Source organism: Neoarius graeffei, chromosome 1, assembly GCF_027579695.1.
Source record: "Neoarius graeffei isolate fNeoGra1 chromosome 1, fNeoGra1.pri, whole genome shotgun sequence".
NCBI classification, from domain to species: Eukaryota; Metazoa; Chordata; class Actinopteri; order Siluriformes; family Ariidae; genus Neoarius; species Neoarius graeffei.
The window spans coordinates 87,080,184-87,096,004 of record NC_083569.1 but is presented as its reverse complement, the minus strand read 5'-3'; the positions used below and the strand labels follow the sequence as shown (position 1 = coordinate 87,096,004).

General features: G+C 44.6%; 2 protein-coding genes across 9 annotated transcripts in view; both read left to right on the top strand.

Moving 5' to 3' along the window:
• Nucleotides 1-15,821, top strand: part of LOC132866213 (splicing factor 3B subunit 2-like) — a 77,133-nt gene that overhangs the window by 12,884 nt on the left and 48,428 nt on the right. For all 8 annotated transcript variants that reach the window (XR_009650581.1, XR_009650559.1, XR_009650558.1 and 5 more), the window contains 2 exons: nt 15,303-15,403; nt 15,649-15,757. Coding sequence is in view for 5 of the 8 variants with exons in the window: in XM_060898974.1 (XP_060754957.1) it covers nt 15,303-15,403; nt 15,649-15,757 (210 nt within the window). In the remaining 3 variants the exon portion in view is untranslated. The remainder of the gene's footprint in view (nt 1-15,302; nt 15,404-15,648; nt 15,758-15,821) is intronic.
• LOC132866829 (zinc finger BED domain-containing protein 4-like) lies at nt 51-6,238 on the top strand. Its single transcript, XM_060899636.1, has 3 exons — nt 51-1,248; nt 1,656-3,166; nt 3,376-6,238. Exons 2-3 carry the CDS (start codon nt 3,032-3,034, stop codon nt 3,811-3,813), a joined length of 573 nt encoding a protein of 190 aa, XP_060755619.1. The 5' UTR covers nt 51-1,248; nt 1,656-3,031; the 3' UTR covers nt 3,814-6,238.

Genomic DNA, 15,821 nt, shown 5'->3' with positions numbered 1-15,821 from the left:
AGAAGTCGTCGTTTGGGATTTTACCTGTGGGGGCAGCACTAATGCGTGACGGAATACAGCCGGACGGAAACAGAAAAAGAACAGGAGAAAAAGAACGCCGGTTTTCAAAGGACGCTGGTTTTTGGAAGGAGAGATGGAAGAAGTACAAGAAGCGGATGAGAACGTTTTAGTTGGCCCCATGCAGGGGAAATTCTGTTATAAAATACAGGATGGGAGAGTTGATAAGAGCGTGGTCGTATGTAAATTGTGCAACAAGGAGTTCGTGTATCACCGCAGTGCATCAAGCCTGAAATACCACCTCAATGCCAAACATGTAGCAGCAAGCTTGGCAGATGGCGCGCAAGCTAACCCAACATGGACGACACACAGCCAACCCACACTACATCAACTGAGTTTCAAGGGCAAGGTCAGCAAGACCACGGCAGAGAAAATGACCAACGCGCTGGCTTACTGGGCGGCTCTCGACTGCAGACCCATTGCAGTGGTAGAAGATAAGGGGCTGGAAAAGGTACTTCAGATTGCGTTGTCTGACACCACGTATGAGCTGCCATGCAGAAAAACAGTGACAAAGAGGGTCCAGCAGCTCTACGACAGTGAAAAGGGAGAGAAAGAGAATTTGTTGGAAAAAGCAGAATGCGTCGCTATTACTGGGGATCACTGGACCTCGGTCAGCAACGCAAATTACCTCGGTGTGACGGCACACTTTATTGACAAGTGGCGTCTTCACTCGTTTGCCTTAACCATCAAGAAGATCACCACAAGGCACTTTGCTGAAAACGCGGCAGAAGATTTTGAGTCTGTGGCAGAGGCCTGGGAAATCACACAGAAAGTCACCACAATCGGAACAGACAGTGCCCATGCCATGACCGCTGCAATGAGACAGCTCACATTCCAGCACATGCCATGTGTTGCTCACCTGTTACAGAGGACGATCACAGTTTGCCTTGCTGACAGCGGGTTCACAGCCACACTGGTGAGATGTCGTAAGATAGTCGGGCATTTTAAACACAGCCCCTCAAACACAGAGGAACTGCACCAGGAGCAAACACAACTAGGCCAAGACAACGAGCCACTGATGCAGGACGTTTCCACAAGATGGAATTCCACCCTGTTGATGGTCTCTCGTCTGCTGAAGAACCAAGATGCTGTGAAGGCTACGCTCGCCAAACAGAAGCACAAGCTCACCATGTTGACTACTGCTGAGTGGGACAGACTGCAGAGGCTCGAAACCCTACTTTCACCATGCAGGTAAACACTCACCAACTTTCATTAATGGGATTCAAAACGTTGTGATTTGACTGAGAGTCCAGTATAACTTAAATTACCCTTCCAAAATGTATTGTACTGAATGTTAATATCACTATGACTATAGTATAAAGTTGATACTGTTTTTAATCCACTATTAAATGGCAAAATAATTAATCACTGTAATCAGCTTTTTGGCACCTTAGGAACATGGCTAAAATTAAAAATGTTGTATGTAAACAGGATTTGCAGAAATTAATCCACGCTTTAATTACCTGTAGAGTTGACTATTGCAATACCCTTCTTTCTTGTCTTTCTCTACTCTTTAGCACATTGAATGACAGTTATGTATGATGTGCTATTTACATAATATTGATTGATTGATTTGATTGATTAACTATCCTCTGCAGAGATGTGACAGAGCTCCTTGGGGGTGAGAATTATGTGTCGTGCTCAGTTGTGTTACCTGCTCTCCGCCACCTGACCCGCACCATGGAGGCCTCAGATGATGACCCAGCTTATGTGGTGAAGTTCAAGGCTGCGTTTGAAAAGGAACTGTCTCAACGCGAGGATGCCCTCAACTAGAGGTCGACCGATATGGGTTTTTCTAAAGCCGATGGCAATACTGATATTTAGAGGTCAGAGTCAGCCGATATGAGCTGCCAATTTTTTTGGGCCGGTTTTTAGGGCCGATATGCTATCGTGTTGTCCTTAATTGGCATGCTAAAATATCATACTAGTAAGAGGACGCACAACACTTATAAACTTAACACAATTAGCATTTAATAGTGCCTTCAATGTTACTGTTACTATATGTTAATGAAAAATTATTAATTTCATTTAGATTTTATTATTCATAACATTTATTTTCATTATAAATAACATACATAATATTTATACTATATATTATATAAATGACTGTACTCATCATAAGAATTAACAAATTAATGACTTAAACGTATTAAAATAATCAATAGACTAACAGAGTGCAAGAATACTTCCATGATGTGACAACTTCAGATAGTTACTTCAAAATGGTAAAATACATGTTCAAGTTATACAGTTTCACTGTGGAACTTCCATGCCTTGAACTTTCACACGTTTCTGTTTCAACAATATAAAACTCCGTCTCCCAGCATGCTGTGCAGGAAACCGGAAATAGGAACTGCAGAGGTCTAGCATCGGTCTCTGGTTCACAATCAAATCAAACATGTATACATCGCGAAAACGAATGGACATGGGATGGCAATGTTATAATACGTTCACAGGTTAGTTTTGCGTCCTCTTTTTGTTAACTTTTCACTTAGATTGTCCGTTACTACAGTTTAGATCGGAACATAGCGGTCACCAGCGTTAAGGGGGCTTACATAGTCGACGCATTCCCGACGCACTCGCGGCCACAAGGCTACGCATCGCAACGTTTCGTTTCGAGAGGAATTCTACAACTCCGATGCAGTTGAAATGCTATTCGTTTTTCCTTTCGCTAAATGAAGCAACACATCACAGATTACAACTATCATGAGAGCAAATATACGACTTTAGGACATTGAAATGTAAGAATTGAAGCCTTACCTGTAGGCTATCTCTGCTGACTCCTGAAACATTTGTTGGCTTGGGTCTTTTGCACGCCGCGTTCTACGTAGCTGTCGTGCCTGACTTTAAATCGGCGCGACCAAATAAGAAAATCAGCCGATGCCGATTCATTAAAAAATGGCAAAATTCAGCCGATAGATCGGTCGACCTCTACCCTCAGTTGTTACCTGCTCTCCGCCACCTGACCCGCACCATGGAGGCCTCAGATGACGACCCAGCTTATGTGGTGAAGTTCAAGGCTGCGTTTGAAAAGGAACTGTCTCAACGCGAGGATGCCCTCAACCATGGATGGCTCAGAGTGGCAACAGCACTTGACCCTCGTTTTAAGGTAACATGTAATGGTCTTGTTTTCTCTTTTCTTGCTTATGAACCCGTTTCCTCTGCCCCCCCCCCCCTTCTATGGAATAACAACATGATGGAAACCATATATGACAATGAATTTCACCCAGCTTTTACACTGTAAATCTCTGACTGACAACAAATGACTGACTGACAACCGACAACAAACCTGTTTCTGATTCTTACTCTGATTTTAAGGACCTAAAGTGTCTACCAAGAGGAGAGCGAGGAGAGGTGTGGACCAGCATTGAGGCACTGGTGCAAAAACAACCAGGCAGAGCCACTCCGGAACGCACAGGGGAGCCAGCAAGGAAGAGGAGCCTCCTGCTGTATAATTCAGATTCTGAATCGGAGGATGAAGATTGGCCCAAAGGAGCCCTGACCCGTTACAGGGCAGAGCCTACCATCAGTGAGAGAGACTGCCCACTGCAGTGGTGGTCCACTCATGAGGGAGCCCATCCACAGCTCTCTGCCCTGGCCCGCAAGTATCTGGGCAGCCCTGCCACTTCTGTCCCTTGCGAAAGATTATTCTCCCTGGCAGGTAATATAGCTCAAAAGAAGAGGGCAGCCTTGAGCTCCGAAAATGTCAACAGGCTAGTTTGTCTCAACAACTGGCTGAAAGAGAAGGAGCAGTAATCAGTTAAATGTGTCCTGAGGCCAGTTGGCCAGTTATTTTTCAAAAGGATATTGGAAGAATTGAGATTGAGGTCAATCACTGGCACTTTTTAATGGATCACTTTATGTTGAACTGTTTGTCTTGGCCAATGTTATTCAGGGTTGGACTGAGTTTGATTTAATTTCTCTCTTATTTTTTTGTAATCATTTCAACCGTTGATAAATCAACAGTGTGTTAAAGCCTCAGAGGTAACAGAGATGTTTTCTAACAGGGTTTATTTACATTGCTCTGAATGTACTTGAAAGAATTGCGTTTTACAAAAAAAGTGTTATAGTTTACAGAAGATCTACCTATACCTATAAAGCTACCTGAATTTCTGAAATTAACTTTCCTAAATATGCTGAACTTTATGGCACGTTTTTTAATGGATCACTTTATGTTGAACTGTTTGTCTTGGCCAATGTTATTCAGAGTTGGACTGAATTTGATTTAATTTCTCTGATTTTTTTTTTGTAATCATTTCAACTGTTGATAAATCAACAAAGTGTGTTAAAGCCTCAGAGGCAACAGAGATGTTTTCTAACAGGGTTTACCTTGTTCTGAATGTACTTGGAAAGTATTGCGTTTTACCCAAAAAAAAACCCAGTTATAGTTTACAGAAGATCTACCTATACCTATAAAGCTACCTGAATTTCTGAAATTAACTTTCCTAAATATGCTGAACTTTATGGCAGAATTTGCACTGGCTTGTTGATCTTGGTTTTGAAAAAAAAAAAAAACAATATTTTGTTGATTTAAGCTTATGTATTGTCATTCAAAATCCATGTGGAAAAAATGTCTTTCTACCTGTTCTCAAGTCAGATATTTCTATGCGATTAATTTCGATTAATTAATTTCAAAGGCTCTGATTAGATTAAAATTTTTAATCGTGTCCCACCCCTACTTTCTGTATTTAACCATTTGAGAGAGAAAGCATTAGGAGCTTCATATTGACTAGGAATCAACTTGAAAAGTAATTATTCCATAAAAATCGTATCGCAGCCAAGGCCTACCCTGCTCCCATGTTTGCTTATAAGTCCTTTGTCGTTTCTCCTTCTCGTACGCTTTATCGGCGGCCTTTTCCTCCTCTTCAGACCGAGGTCGCTTTGTCCCCGTCTCTGGCGGTTTCTGTACACCTTTCAGAAAATTCCACATCTGCCAAAGCTTCATTGCGATGTAGATGAAACAACAAAAACGCGTGTTTAAATGGACGATAATGTGGCCCCATCTATTGAATTTGATAACGTCATTACCGCGATATTCAACGAGATGCGTTATATGCATGCGCAGTAGTGAAAAAACTGACAGCCTGACTCGTACACGATATGATTCGGAATTCTTCGGTATTTTCCGTCCCGCCGATAAACACATCGATGAACACAGACACGGCACACGCTTAATATGTGGCGGCTTTAGTTGGCGGTGTGTCTGAATCTTCGCTTCATACATATATAATTTTTTTTTTTTTTTAAACTAGCCAGCCGGGCTGGCTAGTGACAGGAATTAACTGCCAAATGACAAATTAAGTCGCCTCGGGCGACCGGACCACCGCGAATTTCGAGCCGTGCAGTAGCATGTCAGATGTGATCTGATGTTTAGTACATATGATCCACAAAACAATAAGTAATGATTCTCTAAACTTGAATTCACTCCTGATCTGATGTGGTTCAGTTCAGTTAAATGTTGGGTTTAACAGCCCTGAGTGGAGCAGAAGCGCGAGCATTACGGGTTTCTTCTTTAGTTAGCATTAGCCCCTGCTACCTTTCTAACATAACCAGGTTTCGTGCTGCTCGTGTATTTCATTGCAGTGTCTCAAATTTTGCACATGGCAGTGCTTTTGTGGAGATTTCCTGATGAGCTTTTATTAACTGTCAATGTTCAGCTTAAGACTCGGGGATGAATTGCAGATTTCTCACTTGCTTTCTCTGGTAAGTAGTAGAGTGTATGCTGATTGTCTTTAATAGCAACCTTTTCCTTTTCAATTCAAACCAGATCTAGGTTCATATATCAATGTAGCTATATTGTAGATGGCTGCATAGGTTTTTTTTTCTCGTCTCGTCTCGTCTCGTCTTCTTCCGCTTTATCCGGGACCGGGTCGCGGAGGCAGCAGTCTAAGCAGGGAAGCCCAAACTTCCCTTTCCCCAGACACCTCGGCCAGCTCCTCGGGAAGAACACCGAGGCGTTCCCAGGCCAGCCGAGAGACATAGTCCCTCCAGCGTGTCCTGGGTCTTCCCCGGGGCCTCCTCCCGGGGGGACATGCCTGGAACACCTCCCCAGGGAGGCGTCCAGGAGGCATCCGAAAAAGATGCCCGAGCCACCTCAGCTGATTCCTCTCGATGTGGAGCAGCAGCGGCTCTACTCCGAGCTCCTCCCGAGTGACTGTGCTTCTCACCCTATCTCTAAGGGAGCGCCCAGCCACCCTGCGAAGGAAACTCATTTCGGCCGCTTGTATCCGCGATCTTGTCCTTTCGGTCATTACCCAAAGCTCATGACCATAGGTGAGAGTCGGAACGTAGATCGACCGGTAAATTGAGAGCTTCGCCTTTTGGCTCAGCTCCTTCTTCACCACAACGGACCGGTAAAGCGACCGCATCACTGCGGAGGCTGCACCGATCCGCCTGTCGATCTCACGCTCCATCCTTCCGTCACTCGTGAACAAGATCCCGAGATACTTAAACTCCTCCACTTGAGGCAGAACTTCTCCACCAACCTGGAGAGGGCAAGCCACCCTTTTCCGGTCGAGAACCATGGCCTCGGACTTGGAGGTGCTGATTCTCATCCCAGCCGCTTCACACTCGACTGCAAACCGCCCCAGTGCATGCTGAAGGTCCTGGTTTGAAGAAGCCAACAGGACAACATCATCCGCAAAAAGCAGAGATGAAATCCTGTGGTTCCCAAACAGGATTCCTTCTGGCCCCTGGCTGCGCCTAGAAATTCTGTCCATAAAAATTATGAACAGAACCGGTGACAAAGGGCAGCCCTGCCGGAGTCCAACATGCACTGGGAACAGGTCTGACTTACTGCCGGCAATGCGAACCAGACTCCTGCTCCGTTCGTACAGGGACCGGACAGCCCTTAGCAAAGAGCCCCGAACCCCATACTCCCGAAGCACCCCCCACAGAATACTACGGGGGACACGGTCGAATGCCTTCTCCAGATCCACAAAGCACATGTGGACTGGTTGGGCAAACTCCCATGAACCCTCGAGCACCCTATGAAGGGTATAGAGCTGGTCCAGTGTTCCGCGACCAGGACGAAAACCGCATTGTTCCTCCTGGATCCGAGGTTCGACTATTGGTCGAATTCTCCTCTCCAGTACCCTGGAGTAAACCTTCCCTGGGAGGCTGAGAAGTGTGATTCCCCTATAATTGGGGCACACTCTCCGGTCCCCTTTCTTAAAAAGAGGGACCACCACCCCAGTCTGCCACTCCAGAGGCACTGTCCCTGACCGCCACGCGATGTTGCAGAGGCGTGTCAACCAAGACAGCCAGGATTTTTTTTATTATTATTTTTCCTGTTTGAATTGTCAAGTCAGTTTCTTTCAATCAATCAAATTTTATTTATATAGCCCTTTACAATAACCAAAAGGTACCCAAAGTGCTTTACATCAAACCCATAAAACAGAACACCAAAACGCATAAAAACACAGGTTTTGACTGCGGAAGGTGCCACCGTGCTGCAGATTACCAGAAGCCTGTGATTCCCCTATAATTGGGGCACACTCTCCGGTCCCCTTTCTTAAAAAGAGGGACCACCACCCCAGTCTGCCACTCCAGAGGCACTGTCCCTGACCGCCACGCAATGTTGCAGAGGCGTGTCAACCAAGACAGCCAGGATTTTTTTTATTATTATTATTTTTCCTGTTTGAATTGTCAAGTCAGTTTCTTTCAATCAATCAAATTTTATTTATATAGCCCTTTACAATAACCAAAAGGTACCCAAAGTGCTTTACATCAAACCCATAAAACAGAACACCAAAACGCATAAAAACAGGTTTTGACTGCGGAAGGTGCCACCGTGCTGCAGATTACCAGAAGCCTTTCAGAAGTACATGAAATAAAACAGACGAAACGAAGCACCCCTCAAAAACAAGACTCCCCTAGTCAGGATTGTATGCCAATCTAAAAAAGTAGGTCTTCAACTTGGATTTAAAAAGGCCGGGATCAATAGTGGTGCGAATGTCGGGGGCAGATTGTTCCACAGTCTGGGAGCAGCGACAGCAAAAGAACGATCACCCCACTGTTTATATCTCGACCTTGGAGCTTCTAACAGAAGCTGACCCGAAGAACGCAGGGCCCTACCACGATCACGAATAGTTAAAATCTCAGACAGGTAAGAGGGAGCCAGGCCATTGATGGCATTAAAAACAAACAGAAGTTTAAAATCAATTCTAAAACAGACTGGAAGCCAATGGAGTGACGACAACACAGGAGTAATGTGTTCACGTCTAGGCGTGCTTGTTAAAAATCGGGCCGCAGCGTTCTGTACAAGTTGAAGACGTAAAATTGAAGACTGGCTGAGGCCAACATACAGGGCATTACAATAGTCCAGTCTCGAACTGATAAATGCATGAATTGCCTTCTCGAGATCCTGCCGACTAAGAAACGGCTTCGCTTTGGCCAAGAGACGAAGTTGAAAAAAGCTCGTTCTAACAACAGAACTAATCTGTTTATCAAATTTAAGCCCACTGTCAAACGTTACCCCAAGATTTTGTACAAATGGTTTAAAAAAGGGGGCCAGAGTACCAAAATTTGTTGTAAAAACATTTGACGTGGGTGACGTGCCAAATAAAATACATTGTTTTGCTGTCGTTCAAATGCAAAAAGTTCCGTGCCAGACACTGCTTTACGTCAGTAATACAAGCCAGTAACTTAGTAAGCGCCGTATTTTCATTGGGTCTCATGGGCAAATATATCTGCAAATCATCAGCATAAAAATGAAAAGACAGATTGTGGGTTTTTTTTATAATTGATCCCAGAGGTTACATGTACAAAGAAAACAGAATCGGGCCGAGAATAGAGCCCTGTGGCACCCCACAAGAGAGGGATGCATATGAAGAACAGAGGTCGCCAATCATCACAGCGAAGCTCCTATTTGCCAAGTATGACCTAAACCATTGGAGAGCAGTGCCATGAATGCCAACATACTGCTCTAGGCGAGATACAAGTTTCTTTGTATAGCGCTTTTAACAATATTGTCGCAAAACAGCTTTGCAGAAAATTTAAAGGCTTTAAACACCTCAGCTAATTTTGTCCCTAATAAATTTGTTTATCCCTGATGAGCTGGGATGTAGTGGTGCGTAAACGCACATAAACGCCGTTTACCCACCTCCAGATTTTAGGAAATAGCGTTTATGAACCTCTAAATATAGTTTACGCACGTCCAAGCATAGTTTACCCACCTCTAAATACAGTTTACGCACGTATGTCTCTTGTTTTATACAGATATTAAAACAGCTTTTCCGTTATTTTTCAATTGCCTACACCTAGTAGATCCTGCACAAGTTCTTGTGGGTTTTATCAACACTGCGTAGCCTACGCGTAGTAATTGTCTGTCTACCGCTCGCCCTCTTGCGGGAGCCAGCAGACTGCGACATTCATTAGTCACTGATTACGTGTGTGAAGAAATGGTGAAGAAATGGATATTAGGCGATTTCTGAAGCGTCGGAGCATCACCCTTCCAGCTGATACCAGCAAAACGTCTCGACACAGTGAGTCCAAAAAGAATCCTGAACTTCACGTTTTAGGATAAACTCCCCATCGTTTTGGTTTGTGAACCATGCCACTAACTAACGTTAGGTTGTTAACTTGTGCCAACAAATTAGCCTACCTTTCTGGCAGACAAATGACGTTGTTAGTGCAGTCTAAAGTTTTTGGTAATTATTATATCAACATAAATTCAGTATTTGTAGCGCATTGTAAGACAAATAGTTGTCATTTCATGTTAATCTCGAAGTCATGATGACAGCATGCTAGCTTCATGTCACGGACATAACATAGAGAACTTAGCCTAAAGTAACGTTAGGCAAGTCACTCCTCCCCGCCCTTCTCGGTGTGGGTGTGTGTGTTTATTTTTTAAAGAAGGCTATAGCATTCAGATTGGGCAGAAATACTTGTCCACATGATTGGTGTACTTAGCCGTTTTAATTTAATTTTACAGATAGTGGTGGAGAGACAGACAGTGTTGCGGGGCCAGGAGAAACAGCAGGAGGAGAGACAGAAGGAGGAGAGAGTGAGAGGAGGAAAATAGGGCAAAGAGAGGATGAAACAGGATCAACTACAAGAGGAGAAAAGGGAGGAAAAGAGAGAAGGCAAATGGATGGAGAATCAGATAGGCCTTTAAGAGAAACTTTGATAGAGGAAACTGAGGGAGAAACAGAGAGAGGAGAAAATGAGGGAAGAAAAACAGAAATAGACGGAACAGAAGGAAGAGAAAATGAGGGAGGAGAATCAGACAGAGAAGATGCAGAGACAGACGAAATGGAGGCAGAGGAAACTGAGACAGTATCAGAAAGCATCAGATGCCATCCACACATCTGGACTGAAAGTATGTGTAATTTGCCATTCTTACACACAGTCTTTATTTTTCTCTCTTTATTGATTATTTAGATTTCATAAACACCACTCTACTTGGTGTCACACACACACATACACAAATGCTTGGACTCACTCACACATGCACATTCACACTCACACACACAAACACTTTCATACACACACATACAAAAGTTAACATTCTTCTAGTGCAAGGTCTACTGCTGTGATCTGTCAGCTTATGGATTTCATATGGCCTACTGTTGGTATGTGTAATTTGCCATTCTTTCACACTGACATTATTTTTCTCTTTATTAAGATTTAATAAACCTCAAACATACTTATTGTGTATCTTGTTTTATGAATGATATAGAGTAGAGACCTCAGGGAACCCTTATCACACACATACATACATGCACTCACACACACAAGTACACACACATGCACATTCACAAACACTCTGTCATATATATACACACACACACACACACATGCACTGTCATGCACACACACACACACACACACACTCCTATGTGTCAGAAAAGTTGTTTCATACAATACGCATCGTAGCATCCTTGCGTCATGCTTGCGTCAACTATGAATTGGCCCTTACAACGTCGTGGTCCCCCGATCCCAAAATTTATAGTTTACCCACCTCTTTTTTTACCACTACACCCCTGCTGATGAGCAAGCCTGTGGCTAGGAAAAACTCCCTCAGATGACACGAGGAAGAAACCTCAAAAGGGAACCCATCCTCATCTGGGTGATAAGCTGGCGCGATTTTATAAATAAAAAGCTTCTATAATGGTGTTCTATATAGTCAAAGTACAACTATGTAACCAGGAAATGAATTATAGTAAAACACTCTGAGGTCCTGGGCCTGTCAGACGCTCTGTGGCAGTCTGATAAACCTTGACATTTTTAAGTATTTCATCCAACTAAAAACATCCATGCAAAAGTGACACACATGGTTATATTCTGGACGCCCTCAGCAATATGAGAGTAAGTGAATGTAATGAAATTTGTTTTTATTTCAATTAAGTGCAAACAACCTTACAAAAAACTATTTTCAGAGTCTTCAAACCTTGTAAAAAAAAACACTATAAATATATCTACGCAAGACTTTTGAAGTCTGAACCTTGTAAACATAGGTGTTGGCTACGTAAAAGTAAGAACAGCATTCAGAAATTTTCTGTAATTTCAATACTAATTGTAGAAACTTCAGACTATCTATTACCCTGTCCACACTAGGGATTTTGTACTGATACGATACTACTTTCGTACCACAACACCTGTCCACACTAGCAACTATAGACCCTTTTCAGTCACGTGACCTTCGTAACAGCGACCGCCATTTTGGACATGTAGTGGACTTCTGCTCGAATCGATTTGAATGCGAGGAAAGCGACAAACATAAAAGAAATAGGAGCGAGATGCAGAAAACTGTATTTACTAGTTTACTGTAATTATGATCTGGCAGCTATTTACACCGGATCCAGTGTAAATAGCTGCCGGAGCCAACGCTAGCTCGCGCCCGGCCGGAGCCAGCGCTAGCTCGCTAGCTCGGACGTTGGCTCCGGCAGCTATTTACACTGGATCCGGTGTAAATAGCTGCCAGATCATAATTACAGTAAACTAGAATGGAATGTTAACAGCAATGTAATGCCTTTTCTGGCTAATTTTATTCGTCTTACCTCCAACAAAGTGGTCACTACACAAGTGTTGGTATGCCGCTATCCATCTTCTCTGTCAGTCAGCATCTACCGGGATCCGATAAAACGATAACCCTTGCCTTGTTTGTTGATGGTTACTACATCCAGGTGCACAACAATATAGTGGCATGATGGAAGTCTTGCTGAAAGTAAAAACTTTCTTTGCTGTCGTTCCTCAATGTTGGCTGTGGTAAACTACTGGTAGTACATGTCCAAAATGGCGGCCGCGTTTGTCGTGACGTCACGTGAAAAGGGTCCATACCGGTACTGTAGCGGTATAACTGTATCGGTACGAAACCCACAAATGTATGGGTTTCGTACCGGTACAGTATCGGTACTGTAGTGCTTCGCTGTAGTGTGGACAGATGAAGCGGCTCTGTATCAATACAAATATAATGCGCATGCGAAAACAAAACGACCGTGGAGCTACATGGAGCAGAGAAAGGGAGCGGGGGGGAGGGAGGGAGAAAGAGGGAGGAAGAAAGGAAGAAGAGGGGAAAAGGGAGGGGAGGGGAAAAGGGAGGGGAGGGGGAAAGAGGGAGGAAGAAAGGAAGAAGAGGGGAAGAGAAGGAAAGAGGGAGAAAGGGAGGGGAGGGGGAGGGAGAAAGGGAGGGGAGGGGGAGGGAGAAAGGGAGGGGAGGGGGAGGGAGAAAGGGAGGGGAGGGGGAGGGAGAAAGGAAGAAGAGGGAGAAAGGGAGGAGAAGAGAAGGAAAGAAAGAGGGAGGGGGGGAGAAAGGAAGAAGAGGGAGGGAGGGGGGGAGAAAGGAAGAAGAGGGAGGGAGGGGGGGAGAAAGGAAGAAGAGGGAGGGAGGGAGGGAGGGAGGGGGGGAGAAAGGAAGAAGAGGGAGGGAGGGAGGGAGGGAGAAAGGAAGAAGAGGGAGGGAGGGAGAAAGGAAGAAGAGGGAGGGAGGGAGGGGGGGAGAAAGGAAGAAGAGGGAGGGGAGAAAGGAAGAGGAGGGGGGGGAGAAAGGAAGAGGAGGGGGGGGAGAAAGGAAGAGGAGGGAGGGAGGGGGGAGAAAGGGAGATTCGTAACTGCCTCGCGCGTTTTATACGGTTCGACTGAATAAATGACCACCAGAAATACAGACTGTACATTGACAACAAAAAGCACACACGCATTGTTTCATCCGCCATATTCTCGGAAGGAAGTTACTCGGTAACCACGGAAACATTTCGCGCACGCGCATTTCAACTTCCGTGAAAGAAAACCACAAACATTTCTCGCTAGTGTGGACAGATGCACTAAACTGTACCGGTATACTTTGTATCGATACAGTTATACCACTTTCGTACCGGTATAAGTGTGAACACAGCTTGTTTTCTTCAAAGCCAGTTGGCCTTTCAAATGAATATTGATGAGGTAGGTGTAATTCACCTGTAATCTCTCTCCCCCCCCCCCCCCCCCCCCGTCACTGTCAATAGTCCATTTGTCAAAGCCCCTGGCCCCTGTACCTCCCTGCCCCCTCCCACACCTCTCTGCTTGGAAAGTTACTGCAAAGAAAAGAAGCCCTAAAAGCCAGAGCTGCATTTCATAATCTTATGCACGGACTATAATAAATCTAAAGTTAGCAATGAAGATAAACTATGACTATGCAGGGCATGTTGATTTAGGTAACTAATTACTGTAAATCAGTGAAACATAGTTTGGCAACAGAAAAATGTTTTCAAAACTTGACGAAAATAACATGGCACGTTTCGATCAACTAGTTCTTTCTCTTCAAAGAGCACCTCCTATCCTAACAACCCACTAACCATCAAACATGCACTCACTTCTTACTCTGATTTCCTGTGTTTTACTGTAGCTTGATTTTGTTTTTCTCAATTGTAAGGTCGCTTTGGATAAAAGCGTCTGCTAAATGTAATGTAGCTCTCCCTATACACTAACCGAAAAAGCATGACAACAACCGCTAGTGAGACATCTTCCTTGCATTGGCCATTCCTCAAAGTTTCTCAGTTGGTATGGAAACAAGTGAACATGTGCGCTTGTTTATACCGGTGAAATGGGGCGTGTTCTCACCTCCCCTTGCTACACAATGAGCGAATGACGACACTGATGTTCCATGCGCTTAACATGTGAATAGCTGAAGGGTGTGTCGTTAAGAGGCTGTTGAGATATATAAAAAAAATTTTTTGGAAAACTAGAAGATTCAAGGTTTCTAGTGGTGTTACTTGAATGTTTCTAGCACAAAAACTCGCGGAGCTTCAGACGTGTGTTTGGAACAGTCCAAAAAGTCCCCCCGGGGGGATCGCAACCTCAGTGTTAAATATGAAGTCTGTTTGAAGTTATCAACTGTTGGAGACTTGAGTACGACTGCAGTCCTAAAGTTCTCATGTCAGTTGTAGTCCTCAGCCATCATAGCAAAACTGTAAGTGTCCAGAGCATCTTCCAAGTGCGACTTTCGACTGTCCATGCGGGGCCGTCCTCCACAGGAGCGATGTGATGAGACTCCAACCAGAAGTAGGGCATCAGGATGGATCAGGCAGGTCCGAGGAGCCGAAGAGGTCAGCATCTCCATCTCAGGAGATCGAGATGTGAAAACACAAGTTGTTGGGTATGCCCGGTGTCACTGAATGGTTAAAAACAGTATACGTTTTGCATTGAGTGTAAGCAAGGACTCCGGCAAGGCTAATTATGACAGTCGGGAACCACCCGAGCTGATGATCACATCATCAGCTTTTCTTTGGCTAATTGGACACGAGGTACACCAGCACTCTTGCCAGAGCACTTGGGGGGGGGGGATTAGGTGCCTTACTCAAGGGCACTTCAGCTAGTCCTGCTGATCCAGGGAATCGAACCAGTGACCTTTTGGGCCCAAAGCTACTTCTCTAACCATCAGGCCACAGCGGCCAACAACTATGACGGTATAACTAAAAGGGAGAGCCAGAAGGTAACACAGACATGAGGGAGCCCCAGGACATAAAGCAGCAGCCACTACACCATCAACAAACTCGAGTGAATGTGTGATAGCCGGGGGGTGACAGCATCCATACATCCCAGTTTACCAAAACACTATGCCTGAGGACCCTCCAGATCTACACCTTTACCTAATTAAAACAAAAAACAGCTAGTAACAAAAGGCTATTTTTACATTAGGTATGGGCGTAAACACAATCTTCTCAATTTGTAAATTTTTCTAGCGGGACAAAAAAAGCTACTTGCTTGAAATAGTGAGCTGAGCTATAAATTTCATTCACCTCTCACCATCTCAACACTACTTCTTGTAGCCTTGATAACCAGTGGCCCACCCCCTCCAGGCGTTTCCATGGTACCGCAGAGCAGTCAGAGGCAGAGAGTACCACCTCCACCTGGAGAAGATGCGAGAGAGGTATGACCTGCTCTTTTATGCTTCACGAAAATGGTTTCATCGCTGCACCAGTGTGTTCTGGCTGTTCTGCTTGCATGACACTACAGCAGCTTGACACGAGCCAGTGCAGTGCATGATGGGATTTTATGAGTGTTCTGGGTCTTAACTTTTGGAAATGACATGAAAGTCGCAGGTCTTAATGTAAAAATAACTATTTTGTTCTTTGCTGATCCAGATATTTTATCTCTTGTATGTTGCGTGATCAGGCGTGGCAGAGTGATGATGTGGGAGTCGGGCCGAAGATCCCTCAGGCTCTGGAGAAGATCCTGCAGCTGAAGGAGGTCCGACAGGAGCAGCTCACCGCCGCTCCTACAGGTGAGAACGCAGTGAACGGCCTTGAGCCGAGCAAACTGCTCCAGGAAACGGAAGGGTTAACACT